Genomic DNA, 14408 nt, shown 5'->3' with positions numbered 1-14408 from the left:
AAAACTGAGTATACACAATCTTGCTTTTTCTTCAGCCGTAAAATCGATCCTAGCAGCTATCACATTACTACATGATTGAAAAACCTAAAGTGTCTGAGTTACGATTTAGTGAATTTAGTCATTGAATTTGAACTTGCTGCTTCAGAAGAGTAGATCTTCCAGAACCCTCTCTACCTCTCACCTCACAAGGCAGAAGAAGGCATGTATGCTGAGAATTGGATGCTTTTGAAAAGGAGGAAATGCCATATATGTTCAGCTGTTTTTTTTCCATCTCGCCAACCCTATAAATAAGTAGCTCCCTTTGAGAGGAATGAGTACAGGTATAAAGGGAATGGCCAAGGCAGTAGCTGTAGGTTGGTTCTCCATACATCTGAAGATGCAGACATTCTTCTGTTATGGGAAACTAGTAGAGCCAGAGAAAATGGTTCCTCAGCAACCTCATCAAATGTATTCTTTTTTAGTTTAAAATAAGGATTCCCTGTTCCTCTATGGCAGTCTTTTATTCCAACTTTCATACCTTCTCATTGCTTCATACTTTGTCTTTAGTCAATCCAAACCATTCCATGCTTTATGGCACACTTCACCTTCAAGTGTCACCTCTCCCTTGTAGTCATTCATGCTTGTTCCAGCCATGGCTCATCTGTTTCCAAAAAATGTGATTTTTTTCTAGTATGATATCAAATTGTTTTATTACATTTAAGTTTTCCTCTGCAGCTACACTGTAGGCATGATTAGAGTGAGGTTTGCAAAGACTACCTCCTTCCTCATCTCTGGCAGTGAATAGCACAGTGCAGACTAGATATTAGGCACCTGATATACATTGGTCAATTACTATTTGAGATCTTCAGAAAGCAAGTTCAGCATAGTATTTAAAGGCTAAGTCTTATTTAAGTCTTATTTCTTAAGTCGTACCTTGGATTAAAAACACATTTAAGGGGAAAAATTTCAAACCTACTAAATTAACACAGTATTTTTTCCTAACCCAAAACAGCACTCATACAAATGATTGAATACTGGTTTATTGTTGAATAGCATACATAAAGGTTTAACTCTAGGTCTCTCTCTTTTTTTTTTTTTTTTTTTTTTTTTTTTTACAGAGTGTAAATTTTCCTATGAATCACTTTTGACCATTAGCATTTATAAACCACCATATCACTGCTTTTTTCAAATACAAGTTCATCATGGTGATAACTTGAACATCTTTTAGTCTTAATTTATAATTTTGTGGAAGACACTATTAATTAGTCCACTTTTCCTATTTTGCTCCTATCAAGTGAACATCACTGGACATTATTTAAATTAACTGGAATAATTTGGCCAGATGTTGATGCATAATAGTTTTTGTGAGCCAGGAACTACCTGCAACATTATCCCCTAAGTTCAAAACTTTTCTGATCTCTTCTGAGTTTTTGAAAATTCCATTGCCTTTAATTGCATTGCTTGTCATGGAAGAAACAAAAATCTACGTACACAATAACTTTTTACATTGATGCTAAAATATAGTGTCATCTTTATGAAGACATATTAAGAGATAATAATCCAAATATAAATTAAGCTTCAACTTTGTGAAGTGTTACCTTTGTGAATAAATTAACTGCACTGACATGCCACTAGACTGGAATATAGTAAGTAGATAATTCTCATTTACATATATGTCCATCTCTTTGACAAACTCATACTTGAATATAAGTTTCTGAAGGACGGGGACTTCTTTTTTTTTTTTTTTTTTTTTTGAGACGGAGTCTCGCTCTGTCGCCCAGGCTGGAGTGCAGTGGCGCAATCTCGGCTCACTGCAAGCTCCGCCTCCCGGGTTCACGCCATTCTCCTGCCTCAGCCTCCCGAGTAGCTGGGACTACAGGCGCCCGCCCCTGTGCCCGGCTAATTTTTTCTATTTTTTTTTTAGTAGAGACGGGGTTTCACCATGGTCTCGATCTCCTGACCTTGTGATCCGCCCACCTCGGCCTCCCAAAGTGCTGGGATTACAGGCGTGAGCCACCACGCCCGGCCGGACGGGGACTTCTTTACCATTTTATCCCACAGTGCCTAGTAACAATGGCTAACATCTATGGTTATAGAGGTTGTATACTACAAAATGGGTGAAGACAAAGTATTAAAAGGGATAAAATGTAGTCTGTGTCTACTCTAAAGTCAAGCTCTAAAGAGGCTGTGTCTACCCAAATGAGATACTTCTAATAATCTACCAAAATATGTTGAAGAGAATTACATATGATTGTGCAACAGTAGTAACTGGCATATAATAGGAGCTCAGGCAACACTTATGATTGATAAATGAAGAAATTGCTTATATGAATGGCTAAGCTCACCCATGTGCAACAAATAGCACCTACATATGAAGAACCCCATGCATGATAGCTGTCATGTTCATTTGGCATTAAGTACCTTAATTTCAGGCATGTTTATATTGAAAAAAAATGCAACATAAAACAGTATCTTAGAATTGAAAAACAGTGATTCTGTCTTGCATAAAAATTTTTGTATTGTTTCCTCATTTATTTCCCCTGTTTATCTGATGCCAAAGGCAAAACCAAAACAAAAAGCATGAGAAGTGATTTTGAGTGCACCAGGACCTGATGGTGTGGCAGAAAGACAGCCACGGGACTACTTTGGTATATTATAAAGACAGAAAAGACATGTTGAGAGCGACTCTGTGCGACTAGCCTATACCTAGTTTCTTAATCTCATACTGTAATTTTTTTTAAGAAATTAGATATGGGCTCGCCTTACAGAGTTGCTCCTTGTGTGTTTATTAACTGATTATTTGTAGCTGGGCTTCCTCCACTTTCCTGTTATTGCTGTTTCTCAATGATTTTGTTTTGCTTTGGCTTTCTGTGATCAAGACATCAGCTCCACTCGCAAATAGCTTTTCAACTTGAGTGCCAATCACAGTCTCTTCTGTTAACCTTATTGAGAAAGGAGAAAGGGTCTGTTGGGCTCTGGCTCAGCTCTCTGTGAATGTCCAACAGCTGACTAACTAGACAGGCGGGGAAGGAATCAGGCACAGACACAGTGGAATGCAGAGTGGCCACGTTGTCTGTCAGCCATGCTATGTACCAGGAAATGGGTTTTATGCAGAGCAGGTAGTAAACATTTGTACTAAGATCACTTTTTCCATCAGTACTCTCTATATTTTTTCATGTTAAATGTGTTTGTTTTCATGTTGTATAAATCACCTCTTAGGAAATAGTGGTATTCTCTTAGGAGATTTTAGTATAGGGCATGTGGATAGAATTAAGGTCTGTTAACTTGGGTTGGAGGGAAACTACATCTTTATTTTTATTCACCTAAAACCAAAAGTAAGCGTTTTTTCAATTAAAGATGTGAGCAACAAACTCCAGCAATAGAAATACCCATGACTTTGTCACTAATAGAAATGACAGACACTTTTATAACATGTTCCAGACATTGTATATACTTAAAAATACCAGTTATGTTCATCATCACTACATTGAAATTATCCTAAAGACCTGATGCTAGATCTTGTTAATTAACATATTAGGAAATAAAACATGTATTACTACATCACAAATATTTTTAAAATGTTTTGCATATTGTATTTTAGTATAATTGTTTGCATTTAAAATCCTGTGCATTTTGTTTTATGCTTTTAAAAGCATTATTTTGAAAAAGGGTTTTTAAGCTTCAACAGATGCCAAAGAGATCCATGGCACTAAAAGCCTAAAAAATCCCTGCTGCAGAAATATAGTAGCATCATACTGCAGAATTTTCTAAAGGCAGTTTCTTATTTGTGGATGGGTTTTCAAATGTCTGCCTTTAGCCACTACATGAACAAATCAAGTAAATATAAGTATATTTAGTTGAACAATATGTTTATTAAATATGTATGATGAAAAATAAGACATGAATTATGCTTAGGTACATATATATGTTCATAGTTACCCAATAATGAAGCTGCAATTTATATGGTATGGTTTTCATGATTCATTAATACATAGTTATAGGTTTAAAACCTTGCAAAATCATAGTAACCGTAGAGAAAGCCATTTCATAAGCATTAAATCTTAAGACTGCAATATATTACTTGAAGGTCAATGCTATCCTTTTCACAGGCTACTCAAAAAGAGATTGAGAAACAGAAGGTGCACCTGAAGAGTATCACAGAGGTAGGAGAGGCCTTGAAAACAGTTTTGGGCAAGAAGGAGACATTGGTGGAAGATAAACTCAGTCTTCTGAATAGTAACTGGATAGCTGTCACCTCAAGAGCAGAAGAGTGGTTAAATCTTTTGTTGGTAAGAGAAAAGGCTAGAAGCTTTTACACCCTTCTCTGTCACGAGAAAAAGATATATAAGTGACCAGTAATAATTTTGTGTTTGAAAATTTCTCAAGTCCACATATATGCTGGCTCTTAATTCAATATCTATAACAAATATTTTAATATATTTTTATTTATATTTCAGCAATATTCTATATAAAAATACCACTTAAAACTAATCTGAATGAAACTGTATTGTTGTCTTTTAAAAATTTTAGAACATAGGAAAAATTCTTTAAGAATATTGTCTAACCTATAATGCCATGGTATATCTCTGTACAATTAAGGAATACCAGAAACACATGGAAACTTTTGACCAGAATGTGGACCACATCACAAAGTGGATCATTCAGGCTGACACACTTTTGGATGAATCAGAGAAAAAGAAATCCCAGCAAAAAGAAGACGTGCTTAAGGTAGCAAATAAAATATGAAAAGTAACGTTCAAATTGTACAATTACTTCAATCATGTTTGTCCTAAAAGATACTAAGGACATCTTAATAAGAGTAAAACAATCCTTTCTTCCTTCTTTTATCTTTCCGTTTTTCCTTTCTTCCCCCTTTGAATGGAAATTAATGATTTTGAAGAGTTCTGTAATCTGGATATCTGTTCATATCCATCACTCAGTTAATTATACCCAATGTGAACTCTGTTCAGAAAGAGATTCCAAGATTTATTTTGAAATCATATTGCAAATTTCTGCCTATGTCAGTGGTGGTACTACATTCTTGTGTCTAACACAAAGAACAATCTGACACCATCATTCATTCAGCCCATCTGAATCAACACCTGAAATCCAATCAGCTGTTTTGTTTGTTTGTTTGTTTGTTTGTTTGTTTTTGCCTGAGCCATATCCAAATCTTGATAATTAGTCTTAATGTTGGGCTTATGTAAAACTGAGGTTTTCATTTTTAACTACATGTAAACAAGGCTTTGGGTTCTTTGTTTTAGTATCAAAACTGATTGTTAGGAAGCCCTGTCTTCTTTTTCAAGGGCAACTTAATCATCTTTTGTTTAAAAAATGATTCTGATATAAGGGTATGAGAGGTATAATATGTATATATACCTTATTGATACTACATTGTTTCTATTTGATGATGTCTCTTTTCTCAGTTAAATAGGTAGAGTTGAATTTTAACAGCTCTCTTTTAAATACATTTTTGTATTTTGCTGAAATGTTTGATAAATTTATTGATTAGTTGTTTACTATTTAAAGAAAACTCAAAAAATATGTTTCTTTCTATGCAGTTCATTTTTATGCCTCTGATATTTTCATATTTTCCACAGATTACAATATATTTTAATGAAAAACTATAAATGCATTCCAGGTTATCCCCAAAACACATTTATGCTATTGTGTGAAGCTTATTTTGATGTGGATCTGTATTGTGCTCTTCATTGTCCCTTGATATATAGTCAGAGATGTCATCTTATGGTGAAATTCATTCAAAGCTTTTTGAATAATAGGGTCTGAGTTATTTAACTTACAATGTCTGTGACCCGGCAGGTCAGGAAGAACATTCCTCAGTACCTCTGTATGTGACACAAAATTTGTATGTGTTAGAAAATCACTTTTTTTCTTATGACACTCAATGTAATAAACAAAGAGGAACTTGAAAGTACCAGGAAGGAATAGAAAAGTGTTCTTCAGCTACCTGCCCTCCTGAGCACATACTTAGTTTATTCCACAACTATTAAATTCAGTAACGATATAATAAAATAAGACTAAATAGAATACATTATGATAGTTGCAAAACATAAGAAAACATCCCTGTCCTTCCTCAGACTAAATAAACATTTTAAATAGACATGCATCAAACTTAAGGACAGTGATCTATTTTTCTGAAATCACATGTATTTTCATTTTACTCCTGTTTTATGGCAATCGTGGTTTTATCTCCCTTTCTATTTTCTGCATGTGCTTGCTCTCATTTTCTTACTTTCTCTCTCTCTCTTTCTCACTCTCTCTGGCTCACTCGCTCTGTTTCGCTCTCTATTTCTATCTTGACTTTCATTAATTACTAACTTCAAGTCCTATCTCTTGCTCACGGAATATAGCGTTTAAAGGCAGAACTGAATGACATACGCCCAAAGGTGGACTCCACACGTGACCAAGCAGCAAACTTGATGGCAAACCGCGGTGACCACTGCAGGAAATTAGTAGAGCCCCAAATCTCAGAGCTCAACCATCGATTTGCAGCCATTTCCCACAGAATTAAGACTGGAAAGGTAGGAAGATCTACTCCAAGGTGGAAACTAGTGCTAAATGATCTCTTGCGAAGGTTGTGCAGTACTCTCAAAGGGGCGAGTAGACCCCATAGCAAGGTTTTCAAAAGGAAAGTGAAGGCCAAAATGTATTTAAGGAAATTTTACCACTGACTATAATGGGAGATAAAACCGTCTCTCTCTCTCTCTCTCTCTCTCTGTCTCTCTGTCTGTCTCTCTCTCTGTCTCTGTCTCTCTCTCTTTCATGTTTTTCTGCCACAGAGATTCTAGAACTGCATTCTACACTGCAGTTTACATACGTACTTTCAGGGGTCACCTACAGAAAAAAACAACAAATAGCATGCTGAAGGCCAAAACAATAAATAAATAAAACCAAAAGCACACAAGTCATCCATCAAAAGAAAGCCCTACTGATAAATTTTTCCAAAAGCACTACTGATACAATATTGCTTGCATGTCATGTGGATCAGACATCCAAAATGAGGCCTTGTATATCTTCTGCATGATCTAGGGTGTTTGTACCTCTTTACTGATTGTGCAAGTGTGTATATTTAACTTGCCTTTGCTAGTTGCAGACACTGTGACAAAATTATAAGGCTATAATGAAATGATCAAGCCATGAAAACAAATCACTGCAAAGCTTATATATCCTAATTTTTGTAATTTTATATGCCTATTTATATACTGTTTAAGAAGAACCAGGGAATATGGAACTTTTGCATGATAGACTTTATATTTGTATGATTTGATGAAGACAAAGTCTTATTTAGTAAGTAGTTTGCCAAAATGTATAAATATAGTGTTAAAGAATTTCAACTCTTTGGGAAGATTTGAAATGCAAGTAATTACCTAGAAATTTATGTACTGTAGTTTGATATATTTTTAATATATGTGATATGCTTTCAAATATAAAAAGTTATACAATCAATATATGTATTTAGGTGTATAGATAATTGTTAGAAATAATCTGAGATGAGAAAACATTGGAGTATTTATGAGAAAATATGATGTAATATGTCAGGTAAGTGTTGACTCCTGGAAAAATAGAAGAACATGTTCAAAAAATATTTTGATAGATATAAGCAACCAGTAATAGCATGGTTTCACAATTGCTACACTTTCTAAAGCATTACAGTGTATCATCATGTTATATAATAGTACATATTTAAAGCAGCTTTCAAAATAAATGAAATGTGATATGATAAATTCTAAGTAGTTTAGTTTATGTGCATGAGACACAGTTACCCTTCAAAATTCGCCTTCCCAAACTAAAAAGTTGTTAGTTTACCTTAATTCATTGCAAATTATTTTTAATAGTTAACTACTTAGTTCTCTTGCACTCTCTCTCTCTCTCCATACATAAAGACCTTATATAGTTGACTTTTAAAAGGCTATATTCTCTGCATATGGAGATAGACAGCACAAGAGAACTAAGTAGTTAACTGTCACAAATATATATATTTGAGTCAGTCATTATCACTTGCAAAAAAATGTGACAGGCTCTTAAAATTTATCAGAGTATAGTTTTGAAAGAATTTACTGTTACAAAGACAATTGTTTTTTATTTCTGAAGATATCAGTGGCTTATGTAATAACTAAATGATCAATTGAGCTTTATTTCAATCATTAAAAAATGATACTACTTCATTACTAAGATGTAGACACACACATGCACATTTTAATAAATCACTAAGCTATAGAATATTTAAGAGAAAACAAGATATTATCTTTGGATAAATTGTGTTACAAGATTGTGATTCACAGATATTAAAAAATGGGTAGCATTTGCTCTCCACCACAGACGTGACAGACCCAGCCAATACAAGTTTGTGACCAAGACAAGTTTGTGAGTTTTCATTTCACATTCTGCATGAATTTGTAAGTATACTTCTGGAAATCATGCATAAAGTGAGCCACTCGATATACTTATTTCATTTTCCCTACTAGCGCAAGGCATAAGAAATTTCAAATATCCATTATTATTATTATTGTTATTATTTGAGGTGGAGACTCTCTCTGTTGCCCAGGCTGGAGTGCAGTGGCATAACCTCAGCTCACTGCAACCTCTGCCTTCTGGGATCAAATGATTCTCCTGCCTCAGCCTCCCAAGTAGCTGGGATTACAGGCAGGCGCCATGACACCCAGGTAATTTTTGTAGTTTTAGTAGAGATGGGGTTTCACCATGTTGGCCAGGCTGGTCTCAAACTCCTGACCTCAAGTGATCCACCCGCCTCCGCCTCCCAAAGCGCCGGGATTACAAGCATGAACCACTGTGCCCGGCCCAATATTTTCAATTATGTATTAATTAACAAAATAATCACATGTGTACTTTTTGAAGTATTCTTTTTTGTCTAAATTAAAGGCAACTGAGTGTAATATTGACCCCATTTTAGGGTTCTGAAGAGATAATTATACTCTATTTTCATGATGAAATGAAAAACACAGGAATAAAGCATATCTGACACTTTGCTTAAATATTCATTGCATCAGCTAATGGAATTGAGCTTCCATTGTGCTAGAGATTGTGGTGAGAAGATACAAGGGTGTAAAGATCCTTGCTTAAGAAATATATGTTTACAAACAGAAATGAATACTTAGTATAATCATAAAATATCTTTAACACTAATTCATCTTCATGAGGATGTTCAAATAATGGTGAGATAATCTCAGCAGAGAGAACAATAGATGTAGAAGGTAATCTCAGCAGAGAAAACAATGGATATAGAAGATTGCATTTTAGGCCTAACTTTTTCAGTAGTAGCCAGAACATATGATTTCTCTGCATATCCATTTCATTGTTTGTAAGATGAGGAAGTTAAAATAGATTAACAATTTTTAAAAGAAAAATTATCCTGCCCAAAATATTATTAGTTAAAATAAAATATTAAATTTAAATAATATTTAATATTAAAATAATATTTAAAATAAAATTAATAAATTGGAAAATAATAGTTACTAGATGGGAGGAATATCTGCCATTTTCTCTTTCTCCTTCCTATGACTGAATTCAGGAAGTGTAAGTTATGCTCATAGAACATGGTTTTAAATTTCTAGATTAGATTAGTTCATAAATCCCTGCTTGTTCTAAAATTTGACTATTCAGTAATCTTTTGTTGATAAGGCATTTAAAACATTTAATGTCTTGTGTGTATTTGCTTTTAGAATAGGGAAGTGCTGGAAGTGCTGGAAGTTTTAGGGGGTAGCCTGTGATCTCAAAATCAAGCTTCTTTATAGTAGGGGTTATACAGATAATATTAGGTTAGAATATGACCTTTTTTTTTTTTTTTTTTTTTTTTTTTGAGACGGAGTCTCGCTCTGTCGCCCAGGCTGGAGTGCAGTGGCCGGATCTTAGCTCACTGCAAGCTCCGCCTCCCAGGTTCAGGCCATTCTCCTGCCTCAGCCTCCCAAGTAGCTGGGATTACAGGCTCCCGCCACCTCGCCCGGCTAGTTTTTTGTATTTTTTAGTAGAGACGGGGTTTCACCGTGTTAGCCAGGATGGTCTCGATTTCTTGACCTCGTGATCCGCCCGTCTCGGCCTCCCAAAGTGCTGGGATTACAGGCTTGAGCCACCGCGCCCGGCCAGAATGTGCCTTTTTTATGGTTGAGTCTATGTCTGAGTTTCATGGAAGAGTAACCTGGAAGAAAAAACTATGGCGATAAAAATTATAATAAAGTAGACTGGGATTGAACACGAGTAGATCATAGACTCATTGTAATGACTAATTTCAGTATAACCTTTAGAACGTAACTATAAAGGGCCCTTGAATAGAGAAACAACTTACCCTGAAAATTCACTGACATTAGATTTACCATTTGGTGAAGAATACAAAGTGGGATACTCCCATGTCTCCTGCAAGGACTGTTCATGACAAGGAATTCCAAAGCCCAGAAAGCAATGAGTAAAGGGATCCTCAGTTCAGATTGGCTGAGGACTTGATTGTCCAAGTGCAACTCTCTGTAATGTTAATTTTGGCCCTCAATGAGGAGCAGTATGGTACTAGCAAAAAGTACTTAACTTGAAGCCACAAGACCTGCTTTGAGTACTAGCTGAGCACATTACTACTTGGTGATTTTGAATATGCCCCTTTACCTCTCAGAGCCTCATTTCTAGCTACAAAATTAAGGAGATGATGCCTGTTTTATTTTAATCTAAAGATTATAATGAGGATCAAATGATGTAATATATGTAAAAACATATATTTAAAATCTATTAATCAGTGTATAGATATGAAATGGTTAAAAATAACTAATATCAATAGTTATTTCCATCGTTATGTATATTAGACTTGAATGGCCAAATTTGGAGGATTGAGACAAAAACTGATGGAAAAAAACAAAAGAACAGCTGATTTTCTATGGTCTCTGCTGTAATTGACTGGAGTCAGAAAATCATGTCTTTGCTATTTTCATGGCAAGGACCAGCCTTAAAGATAATCAGGTGGATGAATTTAAGATGTACTAGGGAGTTCTGTTTGTCCCAAATACGCCCCTTAAAATACATAAAGATGCTGCCTATTCCCATTTTATCGAGGTTACCTAAGAGTATCTGATGACTTTGAAAAAAGCGTATTTTTTCCTCATCTATGTGAAATCAACGTGAGGAAATGGCAGTTTTATTGGGGAGGATCAGAATTATAATAGTGAATCAGAGATAATATTACAACCCTGAGTAAAATTGATAAAATCAATGAGGAGAGACTCCTTGTCTCAACTGTCTCTGTTTTAGGGCATGTGAGCACAGTGGCATGGCTGAGGGCAAGGGGATACCATCAGGAAGATAAGGTGATAGGAGACAGAAGTATAGGAAGGGGCATGGGAAGACAAAAATAAACTGATTAGTTTTTCATATTGATTATGACAGTTGTACCCCTCTCCATCCCTCTAGAAGTCAAGTTGGAGAAAGGGAGTCAGCAATTTGGGAGTGAGGCTAGTTGAGCTATATCTAAAAGCACTAATGAGAGAAGACTTGAGAATTCAGAATGAATTCTCACTAACCATATATTATTTTCTGATAACAGTGTTTACTAGTGTAGGAGATCTATTGCTAGGTAAGATACAATGGATTCAAGGAGCTTACTGTTTAATGGTAGGGCAAGATGTGTTCATGGATACTAGATTGAGAGTGAGTGCCTGGTAAGTGAATTTAGCAGCCACTCCAGCAACACAGAGGAGGTAACAATTCAGCAAAAACCTATGAGACCCAAGAAGATGATGAACTCAAAAGTGACTCAGAATTTAACTCTGAGTAGGAAAGCCTGCATATAAATTCCAATAATAGGCCTGGTGCGGTGGCTCATGCTTGTAATCCCAACACTTTGGGAGGCCAAGGCAGGCAGATCACCTGAAGTCAGGAGTTCAGGACCAAAGTGGCCAACATGGCAAAACCCCCTCTCTACTAAAAATGCAAAAATAGCCGGGCATGGTGGTGGGTGCCTTGTAATCCCTGCTACTCGGGAGGCTGAGGAGGGAAATTGCTTGAACCCAGGAGACGGAGGTTGCAATGAGCCGAGATCACGACACTGCACCCCAGCCTGGCCGACAGAGTGAGATTCCATCTCAAAAATAAAAAAAAAAAAAAATTTCAATAATAAAATATGCATCAAGTTATATTTTTATTGTTGTAATACTTAGCTGCAGAATAATTTTGACTAAACAAACTTTAGGCATGTCCTATTAATAAAGGCAATTATTTTACTTGTTATAAAATATTATGTAATTTATACATAAAAGTTGCTTAGATTGTATTTTTCTAGAGATTTAGATATACTTCACTGTTCTAAGGAGCTGAAATGTTAAATTATTTATTCTGAAATTGATACTAACCAGAAAAAAGTGAACAATTTTCTCTCTGACTTTGATCCTTTACTAAGACTTATTTGGTACAGGATATATGTAGCATATGTTCTTTAATTTCCATATGGGCCTTGAAAATCACTATTCATGTAGCAGTTTCTATATATATGTATTGCAACTGTAATATGAAATTTGGACAATTGGGCATCAAATAAATATTCATTGTTTAATTGCTGTAATAATTATAAATTATCAAGTTTTGTTTTTTACTTCCAATCAGTGTCAGAAGATATAAAAGTAATCATTCTTTGGATGAGAGAGTTTCATGAGTTTATAGGAGGCTATGAGAGAGTCAGTGACTTTCCCATGTAATGTAGAATATATCAAGAAAAAGAAACACATGATTGGGCCTAATCTGTCTTAAAATATGGTTCTATATGTGGAAAATAGTTAAACAGTAATTTAATTATTTTGGCTCTCCTAAACTTCAGTGGGAAATAAATGATGCATTTTAAAAATGTGATCTAGAAGGTCAAATGAAGATTTATTGGATTGAAAAATTTTAACTAAAGCTTAATTTTCTGTAGTCAGATTTGTCCATCCAAATATATTGATATTTCACAATCTCTTATAACTTAACACCTTCTATGATGGAAAATAATATTGTTTGTTAATTGGCACAGTATTCTTGCTATAGTCTTTTACTTTTTAAATTTTTGTAGGTTGGCACAGTATTCTTGTTATATATATTCTTTTAATTTAATTTTTTAAATTTTTGTAGGTACATTGTAGGTATATAAATATTCATTTTAGTACAATTTTCTATAAAAAATAGATGAAAACTGAGGTGAAGACGTGTAAATATTGCATAATTTGTAGAGTATTAAATATGTAATATTTACAGCTAATATCTTCAGGTAATAGTAACAGATCACTGTTTCAAACTATATAATATCTGCAAATTTTATTTTACTGCCACGAATAAGAAAAATATGAACCTAACAACATAATTTTTATGCTAGCCTATTTTTCCACATGTGTAATTGGTTACCGTATAACAAGGTTAATTCCATTGAAACTTTGCTAATAAATCCCTTTGGTAATCATGTAAAATATTTTTAAAGTAGATGTGTAATTGAGTTTGGTGAGCAGTGTCATTTGATAAAATTATCTGGGTCTTGTTAGCATAACATTTGAAATAATTAAAGCTATTTGGTGAATCTTGATTGTTCTCCTTTGATAAAGGAAAATTAATCCCCTGATCAATGTCAGTAGATGAAAAGCAATTTTGCTTTGTACTAGAGACTTTCAGATATTTATAGCAGGTTATGAGAGAGTCAATGAGTTGCCCAAGTTCTCACAGTTAGACAGTTTGGTTAGAAAATATTAGATCTCAGTCCATTGCTTTGTCCACTTTAGTACGCTGACTCAGCATAGTTTACTGCCTCTATGTCATCAAATATTATTTGTTGGTCTACTATGCGTTAGTGTGAACATACCCAGTTTCACTGCAAATACAGTGATTTTGTTACACTTTTTGTATTAAAAATGAGAACAACAAAAGTTGGCAGGGAGGAAGAAATGGAAGAAGGAAGGGGGGATGGAAGAAATAGGGAAACAACTTAAGTAAAGCAAAAGAAAGTTTAAAATACAAAATTGCTTAAAGTGTTATGTTTTTGCTTTTTATTTATCTCCCCTATATATTTTAGAGTTAAATGTTTTCCCCTTTTAATTCATTTCCTACTCCAAAAACTCATGTAATTGTGAAATAGATAACTATTCTAAGTTAAACTTTATAAAAGGTAGACAGTAGGCAGTAGGTTCTTGACCCATGAATATATTTGGCATCCAATTTTAAAATGTGCAAGCATGAAATTAACCTCATCAATACAAAATCAGTTGAAATCTACTGGGCAATATCCTCTAATTAGCCTCACAAATTAGTTACATTTTCACATTTTTATCACCAAAGCATTAAAGGTAAACCAGTACTTTACCTATTCTCAAAAGAATGCAATCAATGAAATGTCACTATTTGGAGACAATTTATTTAATCTTAAACATAATATTTCTTACATTTTCTTGTAGTCTGCTCTA

The 14408-nt window shown here is 34.5% G+C and overlaps 1 protein-coding gene across 9 annotated transcripts in view; it reads left to right on the top strand.

Moving 5' to 3' along the window:
- DMD (dystrophin) overlaps positions 1 to 14408 on the top strand; it is a 2157177-nt gene that overhangs the window by 868614 nt on the left and 1274155 nt on the right. For 7 of the 9 annotated variants that reach the window (XM_077988313.1, XM_028842274.2, XM_077988311.1 and 4 more), the window contains 3 exons: positions 4089 to 4268; positions 4579 to 4707; positions 6351 to 6521. In XM_077988313.1, coding sequence (XP_077844439.1) covers positions 4089 to 4268; positions 4579 to 4707; positions 6351 to 6521 — 480 coding nt within the window. The remainder of the gene's footprint in view (positions 1 to 4088; positions 4269 to 4578; positions 4708 to 6350; positions 6522 to 14408) is intronic. The other 2 variants (XM_077988314.1, XM_077988312.1) reach the window with 1 other exon arrangement.

The sequence above is a fragment of the Macaca mulatta genome, chromosome X (genome assembly GCF_049350105.2).
Source record: "Macaca mulatta isolate MMU2019108-1 chromosome X, T2T-MMU8v2.0, whole genome shotgun sequence".
Taxonomy (NCBI): Eukaryota; Metazoa; Chordata; class Mammalia; order Primates; family Cercopithecidae; genus Macaca; species Macaca mulatta.
The sequence above is the reverse complement of the archived record's forward strand: the minus strand, read 5'-3'. Positions and strand labels throughout refer to the sequence as shown.